Below are 22,034 nucleotides of genomic sequence, written 5' to 3'. Positions count from 1 at the left end.
TAAAACTGTTTGATAGTGGGACAAAACTAAATTTTAAAGAGAGATATGATTATCTTCCTTTTTTAAAAATTGAAGTATCATTGATTTACAATGTTAGTTTCTAGTGTACAGGAAAGTGATTCAGTTGTGCACATATATACATACTCTTTTCCATAATGTTTTATTTTTACATATAAAATATATTATGTATTTTTACATACATATTTTACATAATGTTTACAGGATAGTAAATATAATTCTTTGTGCTATACAGTACAACCTTGTTGTTTATCTGTTTTATATATAGTAGCTTGTATCTTCAAATCCCAAACTCCTAATCCCCCACCCCCATTCCCAACCATAAATTTCTTCTGTATATGAGTCTGTTCCTGCTTTCCAAATAAGTTCATGTGTATCACATACCATATGTCTTTCTGATCACTAGGTCTACTCATGTTGCTGTAAATGGCATTACTTCATTATTTTTTAAGGCTGAATAGTATTCCATTGTAATTATGTTTCTTCTTTAGTTTTAAAAAACTTGTTTAAAAAAAACTTAAGGTTTACAAGCTTCCACTTTACAAACAATATTTAATAAATCTTTTGTCTCTTAAAAACCCAACCAAAATAATGAGAAAACAATTTTCATCCTCAATAAATTCAGAAAAACACTTGGAATGCCAAACCATAATATGTTAACATATGTAAAGCAGATAGATGAAGTATGCAAATCAAACTAAATGGTCAAAAAAGCTTGACAACTGTATTTAAAGAAAAGACAAAAAGAAAACAGTTTTACTCTGTAGAACTCAGAAGCATTAAGGAACTGGAGAAGTACTGGCTTTTACAGAAGATGAAGTGAAGTAAGGTCTAAAAACAGGAGCATTTCAAAGTCTGTATAATAAGCAATTAAATCTCCACTTGAACCAAGGCAGTCATGTAATTCCTCCATCACACACTCATCTTGGAAGTTAAAAAAGTTTATTCCCTAAAGAACATAAACAAGCAATGTGGATTCATCAGATACAGAGAAGGGACATACGTGAAGTTCACGGTGCCCTGGGTACTCCTTCACCCTGTATAACTCCCAAATGGTAGACAGCAACCAGACCTGAGATTGAAAGATCCTTCTGCAAAGGAGCTGAACTTCCTCAGGGAAAATAATTATCAACACCAACCCTCTATGGTTCATAATGAAAACGGTAAGTGACCACAGGGCCAACCTACAGTGATGGTCACCAAAAAGGTCAAAGTCATTGCCACTACCTGTCGAACACAACACACACACACACACACCAGCAATCAGTTCTTTAGTGTTTCATTGTTAGCAATGGCTAGAGAGCCAACAGATACTTAAGGAAAGCTTCCCATGAAAGACACTGGTAAAAGAGAACTGAAAAAGAGGTCAGAATGGGGCACCAAAAAAACAAAAACAAAACTTCTGAGTAATAACACTGTCAAAGAGATAAGAGAAAATGTTACACCCATGATAATGTTAAAAAACGACATGGAGAATGGAAAAGAACTCTTAGAATATTTAAAATTATAACGAAAATTACCTCAATTAAGTTGAAGAAATATAAGCAAAGTGAACAAAAAGAGTAAGGAATGAAAACTAAAAGAGAAATAACAAGAAACTTACGACTGATTCAACAGATTAACATCCAAGTAAAATATATTCAGCAGAGGGTGCCCAGAATAATGAATGGGAAATTATGTATCTACATATATCAGGATACATCACCATGATATTTCATAAAATGAAGCTTCCACAGACAAGAAATAGGATCAGAATCAGAAGTTTGAGAATGTATTGGAATTCTCAACAGCAACGCTGGAAACAAGATGAAAAATTCTCAAGAAAATCTTCAATGATGAATTCTGTACTGGGCCAACTAAACATAAGAATATAATGTATTTTTCAGGCATATAAAATCTAAAATATATACTTTTCCAATGCTCTTTTTCTCAAGAAGCTATCAAAAAACATGCTACCCCCCAAAAAAGAGAATAAATTAAATAAAAAAAAAAAGTCAAGGCAAAAGACAGGAGATCCAACAGAAAACAAAGGATCCAAATAATGGCAAAAATGCTACATTAGTTAAAGGACATCTAGATTTAGAAGATGAGGCTGCTATATTAAACATAATTATAAAAAATTAAAAGCATAGAAAATGCATTCCACGAAATTGATTATAATATCCTATTATTTGTTTAAAAATAAAAAATCCTCATACATATGTATAAGAGAAAAAAAACTAAAAGGAAACACCAACATGTCATGGCAAAATTAAGAAGTGGTACGATTATGGCTGATTTTTACTTTTGTACTTTTCTCCTTCTCTGAATTCGTTAAGTTGCATGTGTGATTTAATATGTACAGAAAATGTTTACACATGTAACATGGAAACATTAATGGAAAATCTACAAGATTTTCTCGGTTTCTCTGCCCTCTTTAGAGTCAAACCAAGCAAGCTTTGTCATTCTATCATAATTATAACATCAGACACTTACTGAATGACTTGTATATGTGAAACATTTAACACAAATTATTTCATTTAAGCCTCCCAACACTCCTAATAAAATGGGACTATTTGTATCAGTATTATACAGATGAGGAAAGTAAGGCCCCGAAGTTATGTGACTTGCCCAAGGTCATTAAGCTGACACAGAAAGGACATGCTTATAAAATGATTTTAAAAATCATAACTTCATTACAAAAACTAGCTCCCAAAAGAAAACTAATTTTCATACCTGGTGATAGAAAATAAGAGATAATTCTAAGAAAATGATACTTCTTCATTACTTGAATTATATTTAGATTTGAAAGAGCAAATTACATTTTAAAAGTTTACTATATTTTGTGTATACCGTTACATGATATACAGTGGCACTTGTAGATTTGGTCAATTATTGGGCATTAATCCTAGAATACCAGAAGTCTACCATATAGAAATTGACATCCAATTTGGTTAAGAGCCATAAAATATCTACTGAATTTAATAAGCAGAATTTGTCATTGAAGAACTAAAAGATAAATAAAATGAAAGTGCATAATGTTAGTTTTCCAAATAATAGTTTTTGAAAGATCTATTTACATGTTTGTTTCCGATTTCCCCATCTCTAATGTCTTCTATTACTAAAATAGTAGATGTTCAATAAATTCTGAGGGAAAAAGACATGAATGAAGGGAAACACTGCAAATACTACTGGCTCTTTTTGTAATTACAGAATAACAGCACTAGTTTGCTAAATGTCAGGCACCATTCAGGCTTTCCTAATTTCTTTTAATGAGATAGTTATCAACATCTTTCCCATTTTGCAAATGAAGAAAGTGAGGCCAAATAAATTATGGACTCGTCAAAGTTACCCAATTAGTAAAAAGCAGAAAAGGATATGTATTCAGACAATCTGGTTCAGAACCCATTCTATGAACCCTATATTATATGGTTTCAACAACTGAAAGCCAAAGAAAAGACATCAATTTACTGAGACAAAATTATTTTTAGTCTATGACAGGAGAACAAAGAAATTTCATATAGCTTGTCTTTCTTCAGTGGAAGTCCAGAGATGCTGACTTGGTAGAAAGTGATAATCAATAACAAATCATATGTCAATATAAAAATCAATCATTTACCAACATAATGATGTTAAACAATGAGATATAAAAGAAATGTTTCCTTCCCCAAGAGTCTGAGAGGCACCCATTATTGTTAAATAGTGATAACCTTCCAGCATAATGAGGCCACCTACCATATGATGATTTTGACCACATTTTCTAATTTTTCCATAATTCACTTTAGAAAAAAATAGAACAGAATCAATCATCATATTGCTATTAATAAAATTCTGTACTGTTAATCCCTCTTTGTTCAAATTAGCATTTTTACCTTAGAAACGAGACACAGCCATTATTAATCTACTTGTAACGGAGAAAATTATGCAGGTGATAAAACAGCAAAAAATAAAAAAGGTAAGCCAACATTATTCATCTTGTTATCTAACAAAATTTTGAAGTCAATTTCTAAAGTACTGGCATAGATTATAAAAGCAAATGACTGAGTATAACTATAAATCTGAAAAATAGATCCTTTGAGAGTAGAATTATCTTTATAATACCAAAGAACAAAGTGGTAAAACAAAGGGAATCCTACTTATTTTTGACCTGGAGGAGAAAAACATTTTTTCATGAAAATTTCATGAAATTGGAGAAAGAAAATATGGCCAATCTCTGACTGTAAATCAACCAAAATATTACTTATATATATTAATTCCACAAACTATGTTCTAATATGTCTTAACTATTTAGCTATCTATCTATGTAGCTTCATAACAAAGGCACTTAACTGTGAAGATTGTTAATGAAAAGTTTACTACAAAGTAAAGCTTCTTTATTGAAGATAAATCAGACGAACAGGAGAGTATGCTTTACAAGTAAAAGAATAGGAAAAAAATAAGGAAAAAGTAATATAAAATCTAATTGTTAACAATCTGCTTCAATTTAATGGTAAAAAGAATTCCAAAAATAAAAGGGAAACTTCAGTTTATCTCTAATGGAAAATGAGACTACTTCTACCTGGAAAACAGAGAAACCTGAAAAACTACAAAATGATGAAAAAATTTAATAAAAATGTGGCAAAAATATACAACTAAACGCAATGCATAAACACTAACAAATTGGGACACACTATTAATTAACAACAAGAAAATGGGATATTGGTAAACAGATTAAAAGTACTACCGATAAGACCACTCTGATGACTTACGAAGCTCTAAAACTTATCTTGTCTGTACCCTAGAAAATAACTAACCTGATTGTCTCTCTTCTCAGCTAAGATATAAGCAATGTCAAGGAGCATTTTATTCCAAAGCCGATAATCATATCTGGCCATAACTGCCTTGTAACTGTCCATGCACATAGTCTTTGAAGCAGAGGATTAAATGTTCCTGCCCATTTTATCTAGTCCCCAAGACTCGTCCTGTAAAGTGAATAAAAATGATTATCTTTAAATCTATCCCTCATACACATACCATAAAAGAAAACAAAAGGGGGTGGGGACGAGAACCAGAGAAGAGATCAAAGATGAAAAGAAAATAATCCTTGAAAAGATGGAAATTATTATCCAGCCAGGAATTAAATTCTCAGCAAGATTTCCACACTTTGTTGAAGGGTAGGACTGGTGTCTCACTTTTTATGAAACTGAACTTTGGAAGACATGATCATTAATGTACACAGAGAAATTATCGTAGTATTCTGAAGTAAATTTGAGAATAACTTGAAAAATAGGTTAGCTTTTGAAAAATAAGGATAAACATAACATTGATCTCCTATTTTTCTTGGTACTATGCATCTGAAAAATAGCTAAATAAATGGGAATTGCAGACAGAAGAATGACAGATGAAAAGTAAATAGAAAATATAAAGAAAAGAAAAAAGTACATATAAAGGGCAGAAAATAATAAAGGCATGAATTAGAAAAAATATATAGTATCTGGTAACTTTTAAGTAATAAGTAGTATATTTACAGTATCTTGTCAAAAAAGCTACAACTTGGTACAAAGTCTCTCAAAACACAGAATAAAATGTGCTTGATGTTTGTTTTATACAGAAAATTTTTTCAACAATAAACTGTGTGATTTTACCTTTTTAAAAAAAGATAAAATTAAGTAAAAGATTTTCCTCTTTACCTAGTAAATAGGAAAGGGAAACTCTCAGAAGAATAGATGTGTGTCATGTTTGTTCCATACAGAATTGCAACTAAGGGAATATGGGACACTAATAATATAGATTAATCACATTGAATAAGGAAGGAAAAAGAAATGGAAAAAAAAAGTGGAAAAAATGCAGATGATTCTATATAAAAGTATCACATTGGCTTTAGCCAACAGGTTAAACAAGAAAATGATAAAACTTTAAATTCAGGATTTGTAATGTATAGTGCCCAAAGTAACAGCATCAGCTAGAAATATGCTAAACTTGGGGGCTAGGGCACACAATCTGTTTCAGTAAGGCCTGGAGTGATTCTTGTGAATGCTAAAATTTAAGAATCAGTGTATTTAATAACTTACATAAATGAGAAATTTAAATGTAAATTCAAAATAAAATGCAATTAATTATATTATATCTCATTTTTGTCATGGTAATGTGTATAAGTTGAACATAGTTATTGCTACTAAAAGGGATGTAATTTGGGAATATTTAAATATATGTTTATGCAAACATACAGTTTCTTAATAAACATACACATATATATAATAGAAAAAGAATAGTCATTTAGTCATTTTAGGTAAATACAGTTAAAATCGCCGAAAAATTCAGAACAGCTAAACTAACAAAATTATCTTCTTACAGGAAAACAAGGGGAAAATGAATATACTTGACTGAGAAGTTATACAGATAATTCTAAAACAGAAGCAAAAGGGAAAACGATAATCTATCAGTTCTTCAGGACTTAGCCTACGTACTTGAACTGATTTTAGAAACACTACATTTAATCTATTATAGCACTAGGAATAGAAAGAATGCTAGCTAGGTCACAATTACCTATTACAATCAGATGGGACTGTTTAAAATATATATATATATAAACAGATATTTACACATTTATGTATAACATGAAACAATGTAATTAAGTAGGATAAAAACCTGTGAATTTGGAATTTCAACTATTACTTGGTTTTATCAAAGAATATGGCCTGGTGGACTCCTAAAACTTATTTGGTTACAAAATAAAAAATGCAAGAAAATAACTACAGATTCAGAAAGAGATTTGGTAACATTCGTCAGAAAATTTCAATTTTCATTCTCAAGACTATCAAACGTCAGTTATCAAAATAAGCGCACATTTTACTTCAGAGAATACAAACCATTCATGTGAATTTTGGAGAAAAATTGTGTTTTTCAAGAGCAAAGTAATTAATTTAAATTAATATTTAATCTAAATAAAGCTTAACTAGAATGGAATATATTTAACAAAACTAAATCAAAAGGAAATAAAGTGTTAGTTACTTACCAGCAAGAGTACTTGTATGCCTAAAAGCTCTGACCTGGGAGTCTGACAAACCAGTCAAAAGCGAGATTACTGTGTCCATCATATACTCATCATAAATTATGCTATATTGACACTGTCGAATCAGGACTCCAATAAATTCACAAAAGTTTGAACGAAATTTTTTCCACTGAGGTCCAGGCATGGTAAGGGGGTAATCACCACTGTCCTAAAAGGGATAAAAAGAAAAAAGAACATATTAAATATGATATATGACATCCAGTTCGATTTCTTTTTTCCTCCTACTGGAAAAGGAACATTTTTTCTCAAAGTATATATGCACAGATATCAAGAGGTACATGATGGCTTTCTCTTTTTTGCTTGTTTTGATCTGCCACAACTAAATAATTGTTAATGTGTTCAAAATTATTATTTACAACCAGTATTTAATTCATTATTCTAAGCCATTCATTCAAAATAATAGTTTAAGTTTTGTTGTACTAGGGAACTAGTTGAGATGATTTAAAGTAAAGAAGAAAACAAAAAACGAAAAAAGTTTAACTAGAAAGGATTATTTGCTACTAAATTCTGATCAAACTAATCATGATATGTGTCACAGCACTTTTCAATTATTTTAAATAAGACACTTTAAAGAGTTAAGAATTTCAAGAGAATTTATAAACTTTTCAAAAAAAAAAGCCTACCATGGGCTCTTGGTATCACTAGATTGTATCATCTTGTTTAAAATACAAAACTGAAAGCTGAATACAGCAGAGGTTTCCCACTCTAGCCTAAAACATTTTGGTGGAGAAATGGAAATTCACAAGGCAGAGAGTGAGAAATTCGGTGAACTTTGTTATCTATTCTCAATTTGTGACTGTTTTTTCCAGGCCAAAATGCAGCTAGGAAAATTGGATACAAATGAGGTCTTTAGCACTGCTGGTGTCCCAGGAAAGAGTACTGTGATACTTACAACAGGAAAGACTCTTAAGAGCCTGGAATAGAAAGAAGGGAAAAGCTTGGCACTTAGTTAAATACCCTAAAAAGAAAGTTAATTTTGGTATTACATGAATACCACATGGGACACTAAGCTCTACCAGTTCAGTTCAGTCGTTCATTCGTGTCCAACTCTTTGCGATCCCACGGATGGCAGCACGACAGGCCTCCCTGTCCACCACCGACTCCCGGAATTTATTCAAACTCATGTCCATTTAGTCGGTGATGCCATCCAACCATCTCATCCTTTGTCGTTCCCTGCTTCTCCCACCTTCAATCTTGCCCAGTATCAGGGACTTTTCAAATGAGTCAGCTCTTCACATCAGGTGGCCAATGAATTGGAGTTTCAGCTTGAACATCAGTCCTTCCAATGAACACCCAGGACTGATCTCCTTTAGGATGGACTGACTGGATCTCCTTGCAGTCCAAGGGACTCTCAAGAGTCTTCTCCAACACCACAGTTCAAAAGCATCAATTCTTCGGTGCTCAGCTTTCTTTAGAGTCCAACTCTTGCATCCATACATGACTACTGGAAAAACCATAGCCTTGACTAGACGGACCTTTGTTGGCAAAGTAATGTCACTGCTTTTTAATATGCTGTCTAAGCTGGTCATAACCTTCTTTCCAAGGAGTAAGCGACTTTTAATTTCATGGCTGCAGTCACCATCTGCAGTGATTTTGGAGCCCCAAAAAACAAAGTCTGCCACTGTTTCCCCATCTATTTACCATGAAGGGATGGGACTGGATGCCATGATCTCAGGTTTCTGAATGTTGAGCTTTAAACCAACTTCTTCACTCTCTTCTTTCACTTTCATCAAGAGGCTCTTTAGTTCTTCTTCAATTTCTGCCATAATGGTGGTATCATCTGCATATCTGAGTTTACTAATATTTCTCCCAGCAATCTTGATTCCAGCTTGTGCTTCATCCAGCCCAGTTTCTCATGATGTACTCTGCATGCGTTAAATAAGCAGGGTGACAATATACAGCCTTGATGTACTCTTTTCCTGATTTGGAACCAGTCTGTTGTTCCATGTCCAGTTCTAACTGTTGCTTCTTGACCTGCATACAGGTTTCTCAAGAGGCAGGTCAGGTTGTCTGACATTCCCTTCTCTTTCAGAATTTTCCACAGTTTATTGTGATCCACACAGTCAAAGGCTTTGGCATAGTCAATAAAGCAGAAATAGATGTTTTTCTGGAACTCTTTTGCTTTTTCGATGATCCAGCAGATGTTGGCAATTTGATCTCTGGTTCCTCTACCTTTTCTAAAGCCAGCTTGAACATCTGGAAGTTCACAGTTCACGTATTGTTGAAGCCTGGCTTGGAGAATTTTGAGCATTACTTTACTAGCATGTGAGATGAGTGCAACTGTGTGGTAGTCTGGGTGTTCTTTGGCATGGCCTTTCTTAGGGATTGGAATGAAAACTGACCTTTTCCAGTCCTGTGGCCACTGCTCAGTTTTCCAAATTTGCTGGCATATTGAGTGTAGCACTTTCACAGCATCATCTTTGAGGATTTGAAATAGCTCAACTGGAATTCCATCACCTCCACTAGCTTTGTTCATAGTGATGCTTCCTAAGGCCCACTTGACTTCACATTCCAGAGTGTCTGGCTCTAGGTGAGTGATCACACCATTGTGATTATCTGGGTCATGAAAATCTTTTTTGTACAGTTTTTCTGTGTATTCTTGCCACCTCTTCTTAATATCTTCTGCTTCTGTTAGGTCCATACTATCTCTGTCCTTTATTGAGTCCACCTTTGCATGAAATGTTCCCTTGGTATCTCTCATTTTCTTGAAGAGATCTCTAGTCTTTTCCATTCTATTGTTTTCCTCTATTTCTTTGCACTAATCACTGAAGAATGTTTTCTTATCTCTCCTTGCTATTCTTTGGAACTCTGCATTCAGATGGGTATATCTTCCCTTTTCTCTTTTGCTTTTGGCTTCTTCTTTTCACAGCTATTTGTAAGGCCTCCTCAGACAGCCATATAAGCTCTATAAGCTCCGTATAAGCTCTCCTAAGCTCTATAGCAGACCAAAAAGGAATTGAAGGGCTGGCTGACTCTTCCCAGCTCTTTAGACTGGGGATATGGAAACACAGATTGGAGACGGTAGCAGGATGGAAAGGTAAGGTATTTCTCAAAGGTATCTCTGAAGGCTGCCTGCTGCTTCTATTTCACAAAAGCCCACCAAGGAAGAGCTTCTTTTGCTTTGTACCAACTGTGAAAGTCAACCACTTAGAGCTCATAACCTGACCTGGGCCCCAAGGAAACAGAAAGAAAATAATCTTTGTGTTCAGGTGCAACAGAAAGAAGAAAGCAAGCCCGAAAAATCTGCATTTAGGAAAACCTAAATAAAAAAAATAAGTATACTTCGAAGATTCAAATGTAGCATAAAACAAACAAAAAACTCTAGAGAACTTATATATATCTATATATATGTACTTTTTTGAAGTATAATTCATATATAACATTAGTCCCAGGGATAAAATATGATTCAATATCTCTATATATTAAAAAAATCATCACAATAAGTGTAGTTAATATCTGTTACCATGAACAGTTACAAAACTTTTTGTTTTTTCTTGTGGTAAGAACTATTAAGATCTGTTCTCTTAGCAACTTTTCAATATGCAATGAAGTGTTAAGAACTATAGTCACCATGCTTTACATCCACAGGACTTATTTCATAACTGGAAAATTTATATCTTTCGACCCCCTTCACCCATTTTGCATATCACTCCACACTGACAAACACTTAACATGTTCTCTGTATCTATGAGCTCAGCGTTCTTCTGTGTTGCTATTGTTTTTATTTCACATATAAGTGAGATCATACAGTATCTGTCCTTCTCTGACTTATTTTCACTTAGTGTAGTGACCTAAAGGACCACCCATGCTGTCACAAATTCAAGATTTCCTTTTTTTAACTACTGAATACTATTTCTTATGTGTGTGTGTGTGTGTGTGTGTGTGTGTACATACCACACTTTCTTTACCCATTAATCCATTGATGGACACTTATGTTGTTTCCATATTTGGCTACTGTAAATAATGCTGCAATTAACATGAGGTTGCATATATCTAAAATACATTATTTCTTTAGGAACTCAATTGATGAACTAAAGGAAAGGATGGTCACTGACAGAAGTTACGCTAGTAGCCTAGAAAATAATACCCTAGATGGGACTTGTGGAAAAAATCTTTAAAATGGGCAAAGTAGGTTACTATGACCTCTTCAACCTTTGCCCTTTCCTTTTTCACTGGATTTGGTATTGATAGTCAATAGCCATTTTGTAACTATGAGGGGACATGGATAAAGAATCCTAGAGAAAAAGATGGAAAAAGTATAGGTTTTTGCTCTGTTAAGGTGTAGTACTAACCATGCTTTGTCTACTTACACATTTATTTTGTGTGAGACAATCTCCTATGAATTTGAGCCACTACTGCTCAGGTTTTCTGCTACAAACAAATTCATTTCTCTTATAGCAGAATTATGAGCAGTGGGGAAAGATAACTTAATAAATAATTTTGGTACAATACAACTGGCTTTTCATTAGAAAAACATTAGATATCACTGTACCTTATACCAAATTAAATTCCCAATGAAATAAAAATACTTAACAAAAAGAGAAATAGAAGAAAATATGGGAGAATATTCTGAGTGGGTCTTTTTTTCAAAAATATTAAAAAAGTCAGAAATCAACAAATTTAAAAAAAGAAGAACCAACAAATTCAAACAACATAAAAGTGTTTTTTTGCATTAAAAAAACACAATACTAAAAGCAAAGTCAAAAGAGTAACAACAGGGTTTAGCCTCCACTTAGAATATAAAATGCTACAAACAATGAAAATAAGCTTAACCAACATAAAAAAATTATAGTTTTTCTTAATCCCACCTTGAGCTTAAGTAACTTGAACTTCAAAGAATAAGCTTTCCAAGAAAAGATGAGCCACACAAACTCTACCACCTGTGGCAGAACCCAGGAAGAAAAGGTGACATGATAAAAAGAGGTAAGAAGAAATCAGGCAAAATGCTGCTGCTGCTGCTGCTAAGTTGCTTCAGTCGTGTCTGAATCTGTGCAACCCTACAGACGGCAGCCCACCAGGCTCCACTGTCCCTAGGATTATCCAGGCAAGAATACTGGAGTGGGTTGCCATTTCTTTCTCCGGTGCATGAAAGGGAAAAGTGAAAGTGAAGTCCCTCAGTCGTGTCCGACTCTTAGCAACCCCACGGACTGTAGCCTACCAGGCTCCTCTGTCCAGAGGATTTTCCAGGCAAGAGTACTGGAGTGGGGTGCCACTGCCTTCTCTGAGGCAAAATGCTAACAAATGTCAAAGACCAAGTGTGGGCCAACCTGTCAGCGCAGAATGACAAGAAATTCACACTCACTCCAAATCTCTTTTTATCAGTTGACCACAGGTTTCAACCAGGTAATAAAAGTCCGAGACAGCAGAAAAGACAGAACCTATTTTGATGTAGGCCTACAAAGGATGATCCTCAATTGCTATGGGAAAGGTAAGACATACAGCTCACTTCTCTAGACCTTTCTCCGCTAAAAGCCAGAAACCTTAATCTTGTGGGGGAGGGTAAATAAATGGATTCACCATTATGGCACAGCAAAAACCCACTGCAGCTAGACGAGTAGAAAAAAGAATCCTATAGTACATATAAAGATGGGGAAAAATAACTTCTAAAGAACCTGTCCCAGATCACACAGCTACAAGTCTCCTCTGGTTCTGGGTTTGTAAAATCCATGTATTCTCTATTCTACAATGGAGCCTCACCTGGTTTACTACAGTAACCTTGGAGGACAGAAAGGCTGTCTAGTGAATACTGTTCCAAAGGAGAAAAACTCTGTTTTTGCTGCCAAACGGAGAGACAAAAAACTAATGAAAACGTCTATTTTGGAAGTTCTGGGAACACTGATGGGTGTGGGTAGCTAAGGGTGTCAAGCTTTAGAGACAAGAGTCAACAATAAGAACGAGAAGATTGTGAGGTTCTAACTGGGATTAAAATAAGAATCTTAAAAGATAAGAGGTCCACTGCAAGGTAGAACTCATGCAGCTAGCAGAGGTGGAAGGCTAACTGCCTAATTTCTAAGACTTTGGTATTTGGGAACTCAATGTGGTCACAAATTACAAATATTTAAAGAGATAAAACACTTTCTAAGACTAAATCCAAGAGATTTGATTTTTAACCCAGCTGATGGACAATGTCATAAAAAAGTTACCTGTTTTCGGTAAAACTTGGCTTTTGCTTACCTAATCTCAACAGACTTTGCCTGAGGATATGTACCACTATTGCTTAAATCAATGATTTGCAAACATCTGTTTGGAGAAACTATCCATCCACCCACTCATTTATCTATTCATACCATTTATTAAGCAACAAATAAGCTCTGGCACTATACCAGGTCCTCAGGCATACAAAGATGAGAACAAGGATATTCTTCTAAGAATTTCTACTCTATATTTTTTAACAGCTTTATTGAGATATAATTGATATGTGACACTGTGTAAATTTAAGTTATACAACATGTTGATTTAATACACATATATTGCAAAGCTTATCACCACTGAATTAGTTAACACCTTCATCCCATTACTTTTTGTATGTGTGACATAAGATTTAAGATCTTCTCTCTTAGCAAGTTTTAAGTATGTAACACGTACTATTGCTGTACATTAAATCATTAGAACTTATTCATCTTGTAAGTGGAAATTTAAACTCTTTTATCAACTTCTCCCCATTTCTCCAATCCCCTAAAGAAAACTAATTTAATTGATAAGATGAACACATTAAAAAAACTGTGAAAGAATTAAATTCAATAATAGGAACTTGACAAGGGTTTGTAGTACTTAGAAAGGAATGTCAATTCTCTGCAGAAGCAACTGGACAGGGAAAACAGGGTCAACACCTTTTCTAGGCAATAACAATAGTGAAGGCCTATAAACAAAGGTACAACAATGGGAGTACAGAACTGCATTACAGTTGGAATCTAAACCAGATTCTGTAACCAAGAAGAAAGATGGGGCTGGATCAAAGAAAGGTAAGGAAGCCAAACTTTACTTTGGAGAAAACAGGTGGTCACTGAATTAAAAAGCAGAGAAATTACTTTGCCAACAAAGGTCTGTCTAGTCAAAGCTATGGTTTTTCCAGGAGTCATGTATGGATGTGAGAGTTGGACTATCCAGAAAGCTGAGCGCCAAAGAACTGATGCTTTTAAACTGTGGTATTGGAGAAGACTCTTGAGATCCCTTCGACTGCAAGGAGATCCAACCAGTCCATCCTAAAGGAAATCAGTCCTGAATATTCATTGGAAGGACTGATGCTGAAGCTGAAACTCCAATACTCCGGCCACCTGATGCGAAGAACTGACTCATTTGAAAAGACCCTGATGCTGGGAAAGACAGAAGGCAGAAGAAGGGGAGGACAGAGGATGAGACGGCTGGATGGCATCACTAACTCAATGGACATGAGTAAACTCCAGGAGTTGGTGATGGACAGGGAGGCCTTGTGTGCTGCAGTCCAGGGGGTCGCAAAGAGTCGGACAAGACTGAGCAACTGAACTGAACTGAACTGAGGGATGTTCATCAACAGCTATGAGGTTTAAAAATGTATTTTGGTTCCAATGTGAAAAATAGCGGAAAAGGTGAAGGAAATGGAGCAAAGGTGACTCTCCACTGCAGTCAATCCAAAAACGAAAGTGTGAGGGGAGAGACCATTTAATATAGTAAAAATAATAACAGACAAAATGGGAGGGATGTGATGAATATTCAAAAATTAAAGAATTAAAATCTACTCAAGTAAATTGAGTAATGGAGAAAAAATGACTTTCTGTTTCTGGGTGGAATCTGTTTCCTCACAACAGGAAACAAAGAATTCTTTACTCCCTGACTCCTGCAGAAGGCATAACACTTTTAAGAATGCCTAATTAGTATATCCCATAAGAAGAGACTAACACCCTTTAATTCATAAATGATTGATAGAGAATATCCTATTTTTAGACATCACACCACACTGGTATCTACAGTCAAAATAAATACAAAATTTCTGGAACACGTTGTCAACGGATGCTAAAACCATTAAGAGGCAAGTTGACATAAGCAGAATGTTAAGTGCCAAATAATTTGAGACTTGAAAAGGGAAAAGTAGTTTCACAAAAAGATTCAACAGTTATTACCTTAAATTAAACAAGTGATCAATCAAAATAATAAGTGGGCAACCTGACATTATGAGCTACCTACTGTGACAATATATGAAGTGTACAGCATCACCTATGAAATTATCTTTCCAGAGAATGTAAATATAATTTAATGAAGTCACTAGATCTAACTTTCTGTTACAAAATAGAGGCACTATAGGAAAAAATTAAATGATACCATGGAGGGAAAGCAATTAAATAAAAATGTGAGGTATTTTTTTAGATGAAAACTAGGTTGTCATCTAAAAGTTAATGTGATGCAAATAACAAAAACAGTGGAGGGACTATTTCATATTTTAAAAGTCCTGAGAACACAACAATCAAGTGCAGAATGTATATCAGTGTGCTTTTACTTCACTGTTGTCTAACACCCTAGTTATGCTTCTATCAAGGGGCCGTTTGCCCTTGTTGTTTTCTCTTCCCCCAGATATATGGCTCGATGTTCCATCACCTCCTTCAAGTCTTTACTTAAGGTTACATACTTACAGGGTTTTTCTGACCATCCTATTTAAAATAATCTTTCCCTTCCTAATTTCTTCAGTCTTCTCTGATTTATTATTCTGCATAGCATTTATTATCATTTGTCATACTCTTTTGGCTATATATGTTATTCATTAGCTTTTCCCCTGAATAAAATGAAAATTCCAATGAAGACTGGGATTTTGGTTTATTCAGTGCTAAGTCTTCCATGCTTGGCATGGTTAATAGACAGTCAAATATTTCTTGGTAGAACGAATGAATTACCTCAAAAATGATACTGTCAAAATGGGCCTAAAATAATGGTAAACATATCTAAATGATCCCTATCAATATTTTCCTTAATCATAAACTTTGATAACTTTTGTTTCTTTAGGCATAGACAGAAATGAGGAAAACATATAAAGTCAAAGCAGCAATGGGACTACAAGTATTGCTCCTTTTAAATACGTCCTGCTCGACACTGATATCCGTTATTTAAGTGAAGTGCTATGGAACGTCTGGCCTCTCTACTCCTATCCATGCATCTTCACAAACATTTCATAAGGAGTGGTAAATGATTAATGGGTTTGTAAGAAAAAAAAATGCTTACAAACGTCAAGACATTGATTACCTCTGATGAGAAGCATTTTAGTAATATTAATAATAGTTCAGTTCTTAAGCTGAGGGTGGGAGATTTACATATCTTACACATTAAGTACATTTTTTGGTATGTATCGAGTGACATATAATTTCTCTAGGTGGATGCATTAAAAAGTGTTTGAAACTATCCACATCAACATCTTTGAGTTCCTAAAATCACTAGAAGAAATCCCAAATTCTGGGGTATGATTATCTAAATTATCACAATGTCACAGTCTGTGTTTATTAACATCTGTGAATTTACATATCACAGTGATCAGTAGAGTTCTTCATTTTAATTTTCCCTCAATGTCAAAACGCATAACAACTGAACAAAGAAAAGGATATACTTCTTATCTTCGGAAAGATCCAGTAAAAAACACAGTTATGAAACAAAACTGAGTATTTTACATTTTATCATTAATATTTTGTTATTAAATATATCCTTTGAACTTTTGTTTTTAAATTATACTGTACATTTAAAAACAACAAAAATAACTATAAAAATTATTTACAGGAGAGATTTTTTGGTTGTCTGCCATGATGCACAAAAGAGAAATTGCTCTTTACTATCAGACCTCTGCTAATTAAGCTGAAACTAACTCTTCCAATTTTGGCAAACACTCAGACTTCCGAAGTATCAGTAAATTCATATGCCCATAGAAATATATGTAAACTAATTAAGAAACAATATAAAAATACATTTGGAAAGAACAACTTTACAAGTCAATGCAACAAAAATGTTATTATAATTTTACTCATCTCTGTATCTCTAGCATTTATCTAGGACATTGTGTCATGTGCTTAGGAGGACAACAATATTTTGGACATGACTTATTTATTAGTACTAAATACAATCTCCTCAGTCTAATCTACAAGGCTGTTTTCACTCTTTCCAGCTTTGTATCTCACTATTTCCTCCTCTACAGGCTAAACATCATCTTCTCTATAAGCTCCTTCCATGTTTTATGACAGAACTTCTGTGTATCTTTGGAAATCTAATTTTAATGGTTAAATAATCATTATCTGAGGTATGAAGCATTCACACCTCAGATAATGAACTCATCCTCTGGGTTCTCACAGGTCTTATATTTTTCAATATTGAAGTTGTCAGTGTATTACTGCTATTAGTTTACAAAGTTCTTTCATCATTTAGAACATAAATTCACTGTCTAGAGCTATAACCTGTTGATCTCTATAGCTCCTAACCAAAAGTTGGACATACATTAAGTGTTATTACTGAACAAATACAAAATTACATTAATACCATACAAATAAGTTTGAAAGATCAAACAGTTCATTTAACATTTGTTAGAATAAAAAGTTACCCCTAAAATAAATATGCATCATTTATGTCACACATCAATTACATCATGATTTTGTAGGCATATTTTAAAACTGAAGGATATAATGCTTGAAATTACCACAAAGGAATAACCTCAATATACAGCTGATTATGATTAACACAGACAGGGAGTTAATCCAGTTCCCAGCGATACAAGTATTATTGTTGAGTCATACTTTGGTTTATGATTATCTCATTTAAGCATTTCTCATAATGAGAGTGTCTCAGAAAACTCAATCTAAATTAAAGATTTAATACTAATCAATAGAATATAATTGATCCTTTAAGAAATATTAGCTAAATTCCACAACTTATTCAGTTAGTCCTAAGACACAGATAATAAAACCCACCAGAATGTTATTACCTGACTAAAGGTATAACTATTACTTGTACCCATCTCCAGCTATTTCAGATTATACACTTAGAGTTATATATTAGGCAGAATACAGTAGTGGCTACCAATATGAACTTAGGAGCTAAATGATCTGGGTTCAGTTTCTGGCTTTGCCATTTACTAGTTTTGTGACCTAGGAGAAGTTTCTCTACTCCTTTGGCCTCAATATTATCATCTGTGAAAAGAAGATACAGAAAACCTACCTCATGAAAATGTCAAGCATTACATTTTTATGAAATTTACTTACAATGGTGCATGGTACATAATAGCATGTATAGTATCTGTATCTGCTACGATTATTTTTCAACATGTTTCATCATGTCTTCAATAATTATACTTCAAGGTTCATAGGTGTAATATTATTTCCAGTCTGAAATCTTTCCACATTACAAACTGGGTACAACTTCTTGAGTCTGTATTAGCTTCCTACACGATTATTCCTTTGTTTTGGCATTTCTCATATCCAACTTTGCCTCCTTTCTTTAATATTCTGTTTACCTGCCTCAACTTGGAGTAGTCTCCAAAGTAATACAGACAACACAAACTGAACAATGCACTGCAACAAAATACAACTTTTTATTTTTATCTAAAAATAAATAATTTACTATAAATATTTAAGATAATGAGTAAGATTGGTATGTCCTCACTAGGTCCATATTTCAGATTGTTCTGTGTCACAGATAGTATTTGAGGTATCCTATTTGAGGTATCCTAGGAGAACAAAAATAGTTCAGTGCTCTAAAGGATTGACATGAGAAATGGAACTCTTCACAGGTTGTTCATAAGTTACTTATTATCATTGCAATGGATTTATGATTTATATTATGTTTAACTCTTCACAAAATGGAAATGCAAAGATTTCCGGAGAAAACAGACACAAAAACAAAAATCTATAATCACAAGTGAATAACAAGAAACATGGAGGCACTGACACTTCCTTCACAAGCTCTCCTTTAGATCACTATGAAACTTAAGAGCCGCGATGACAAGCTAACGACATCCATCAATAGAAACTCACCAGCAATTATCCTCCAGTTAAAAATAAATTAAAAACAAAAGAAACTGACCTACTAGTACAAGCATTTAATTCTATAAATAAATATATGCTTTAACAAACACTAAATATAATAAACAATAAATACACAGTCTAGTGACATAAGGATAAAAGAAAACAACTTCCTATTTTTATTTATTAGGTGTTTAGGAAATAAACTTAGTTCAGAACTAAGAAAGTCTGCAACAATTGCCAGGCAGCTACTTTTTAAGCAATTTCCTTACAAGATAAGAACTATAGCCTTCTGAGAAGAAGTGTGGGGAAGACATGGGTAGAATAATTTCATATATAAAATTAGCTTTTTCATAAGTTTTTATGATTAGAAATTTAGGTTAAAAATATCTCATTGATAGAATATACAATCAAAAATATTTAGAGACTTTAAATTCAGGTTTCCTCTTATCACGTTTTGGCATCTCTTCACATTTTCTCAGTTTGTACTATTTAAACATTTTTACATTTCATAATATTTTTAATCATTTGTTTAATAACTGCTCAAATGGATAAGCAAAAAGTACTATACTTAAGTTTAAATCAACAAATTCACAGAAGCACATATGATTAAAAATGAGAAGAAAAAAGCTAGAAGATAAATCATACACTATAAAGAGCACAATAAACAACATTTAGAATTATGAGCAGAGCAATACAAAATAACACACATAAGAATGAAAGGCATTAAGTGGATACAGTTGACCCGTGAAAAACACGGGTTTGAACTATGCAAATCCACACAAAGTTTTTCAAATTTAAATAAATTGGGAAATTTTTTTATAGATTTGCAAAAACTTGAAAATTAACTGGCAAACCATATAGCCTGTCAACCAAAAAACTAAGAGAAATAGTAATATCATCAATGCTTAAAATAAAGTGATACCAATTACTTTATCACTATCATAAAATATACATAAATCTACTATAAAAAGTTAAAATATATCAAAACTTACCCACACAAACACTTACAGACTGTCACATGGCGCCATTTGCAGTTGGGAGAAATGTAAACAAATGTAAAGATGCAATATTAAAACATAACTGCATAAAATTAACTATAGTACATACTGTATTACTGTCATAATTTTGTAGCTACTTTCTCTTTCTATTTTAGTGAGTACTGGCTTAATATGCTGTGTGACACTAATCTTCTCCATGTGAGCACTTTGTTTCTTTAGTAAATTGCATAATTACAGTAAAAAGGAATCTTTGCTGTTCTTTCATATTTAACATCATGTTTAGTGCAATACCACGAGAAACCTTCAATAATACCATGAGACTCACAGGAAGTGCTACTAATGATGCTGGAAGTGCTCCTCGAAAGAAGAGAAAAGTTGCTTGGTATGTACGAAAGACTGAGGTCTGCAGCTGTGGCTGCCTACCATTTCAAAATAAATGAAATCCAGCATAAAGACCATTTAAAAAGAAAAGGAAATTCATGAAATGATCACTGTAGCTACATCAGCAGGCATGAAAACCTTGCACTTTTCGTATCTTTTTATTTCATATTGAATGCAGCTCTTATGCTGGTATAGGACTGCTTTAAGAAAGGCATATCTATGATTTCTAATATAAGTGGAGAAAATGTGGTCATTATATGAAAACATAAAACGAAAGAAAGGTGAAACATCTAAAGCTGGAGAATTTAAAGCCTGAAAAGGATTGTTTGATAATTTTAGAAAAAGTGTTTGCTTTAACAAACATCAAGATAACAGGCAAAGAAAATTCTGCTGACCAAGAGGCAGCAGACAAATTCCAAGTCTTCATTAAGACAATCACTAAGGAGAAAGGACAACTGCCTAAAAAAATTTTTTTAACTTTTATTGAAATATAGTTGATTTACAATGTTGTATTCATTTCAAGTGTACACCAAAGTTATTTAGGTGTGTACATATGTATGTGTATGTATATGTATTTCTTTTTTTACATTCTCTTCCATTATATGTTATTACAAGATACTGAGTCTAGACCTGTGCTATAACTCTAGGTACTTGCTGCTTATATATTTTACATATAGTACTGTGTGTATTTTGTAACCAAACCCCTTGTGCCTTTTAGTAAACCAAATATTTGTTTTCTATGTCTGTGAGTGTATTTGTTTTTTACGTAAGTTCATTTGTATCACTTTTATTAAATTTCACTTATAAATGATATATGATATTAGTCTTTCTCTGTCTGACTTATATCACTTAGTATGATAATCTCCTAGGTATAACCACATTGCTCTAAGTGAGATTTCATTCTTCTTTTTCTTTTAATGGCTAAGTAATATTTCACTGCAAACACACATACACACAGCACTCTTCTTTATCCATTCATCTGTCAATGGACACTTACAGAGCTTCCGTGTCTTGACTGTTATAAATAGTGCTGCTGTGCACACTGTGGTGCATGTATCATTTCCAACTATGCTTTTTTTTCAGGATATGTTTTTCTTCACAAGCCCAGGAGTGGGACTGCAGAGTCATATGGTAGCTTGATTTTTACTATTTTAACAAACCTCCATAATGTTCTCCAAAGTGGCTGTCCCAATATACATTACTACCAACAATGTAGGAGGGTTCCCTTTTCTCCATACCTTCTCCAGCATTTATTATTTATAGACTTTTTGATGTAGGTCATTCTGACTGGTATGAGGTGGTATCTTATTATAGTTTTGATTTGCATTTCTCTAATAACTAGTAATGTTGAACATCTTTTCATGTGCCTGTTGGTAATCTGTATGCTTCTCTATCTCTTCTGCCTATTTTTTATTTGCTTGCTTTTTTGATGTTGAGTTGCATAAGCTCTTTGCATTATTTCAGAGATTAATCCCATTTCAGCTGCATTATTTGCAAATATATTCTCCTATTCTATATGTTATCTTTTTGTTTTTTTAATTATGTCCCATTATTAAATTTGTTTTTGTTTCCATGAATCTAGGAGATAGATCAAAAAAGATATTCCAATGATTTATGTTAAAGAATGTTCTATGTTTTCATATA

The 22,034-nt window shown here is 33.4% G+C and overlaps 1 protein-coding gene across 9 annotated transcripts in view; it reads right to left on the bottom strand.

Annotated features, from left to right (window-relative positions):
- STAG1 (STAG1 cohesin complex component) overlaps positions 1–22,034 on the bottom strand; it is a 483,951-nt gene that overhangs the window by 167,352 nt on the left and 294,565 nt on the right. For 8 of the 9 annotated variants that reach the window (XM_081569675.1, XM_081569672.1, XM_081569671.1 and 5 more), the window contains one exon: positions 6,992–7,196. In XM_081569675.1, coding sequence (XP_081425801.1) covers positions 6,992–7,196 — 205 coding nt within the window. Of the gene's footprint in view, positions 1–4,790; positions 4,959–6,991; positions 7,197–22,034 lie in introns of those variants that run through there. The other variant, XM_081569677.1, reaches the window with a different exon arrangement.

The sequence above is a fragment of the Giraffa tippelskirchi genome, chromosome 2 (genome assembly GCF_054371585.1).
Source record: "Giraffa tippelskirchi isolate mGirTip1 chromosome 2, T2T-mGirTip1v1.2.pri, whole genome shotgun sequence".
Taxonomy (NCBI): Eukaryota; Metazoa; Chordata; class Mammalia; order Artiodactyla; family Giraffidae; genus Giraffa; species Giraffa tippelskirchi.
This window is presented reverse-complemented; position numbering and strand designations above follow the sequence as displayed.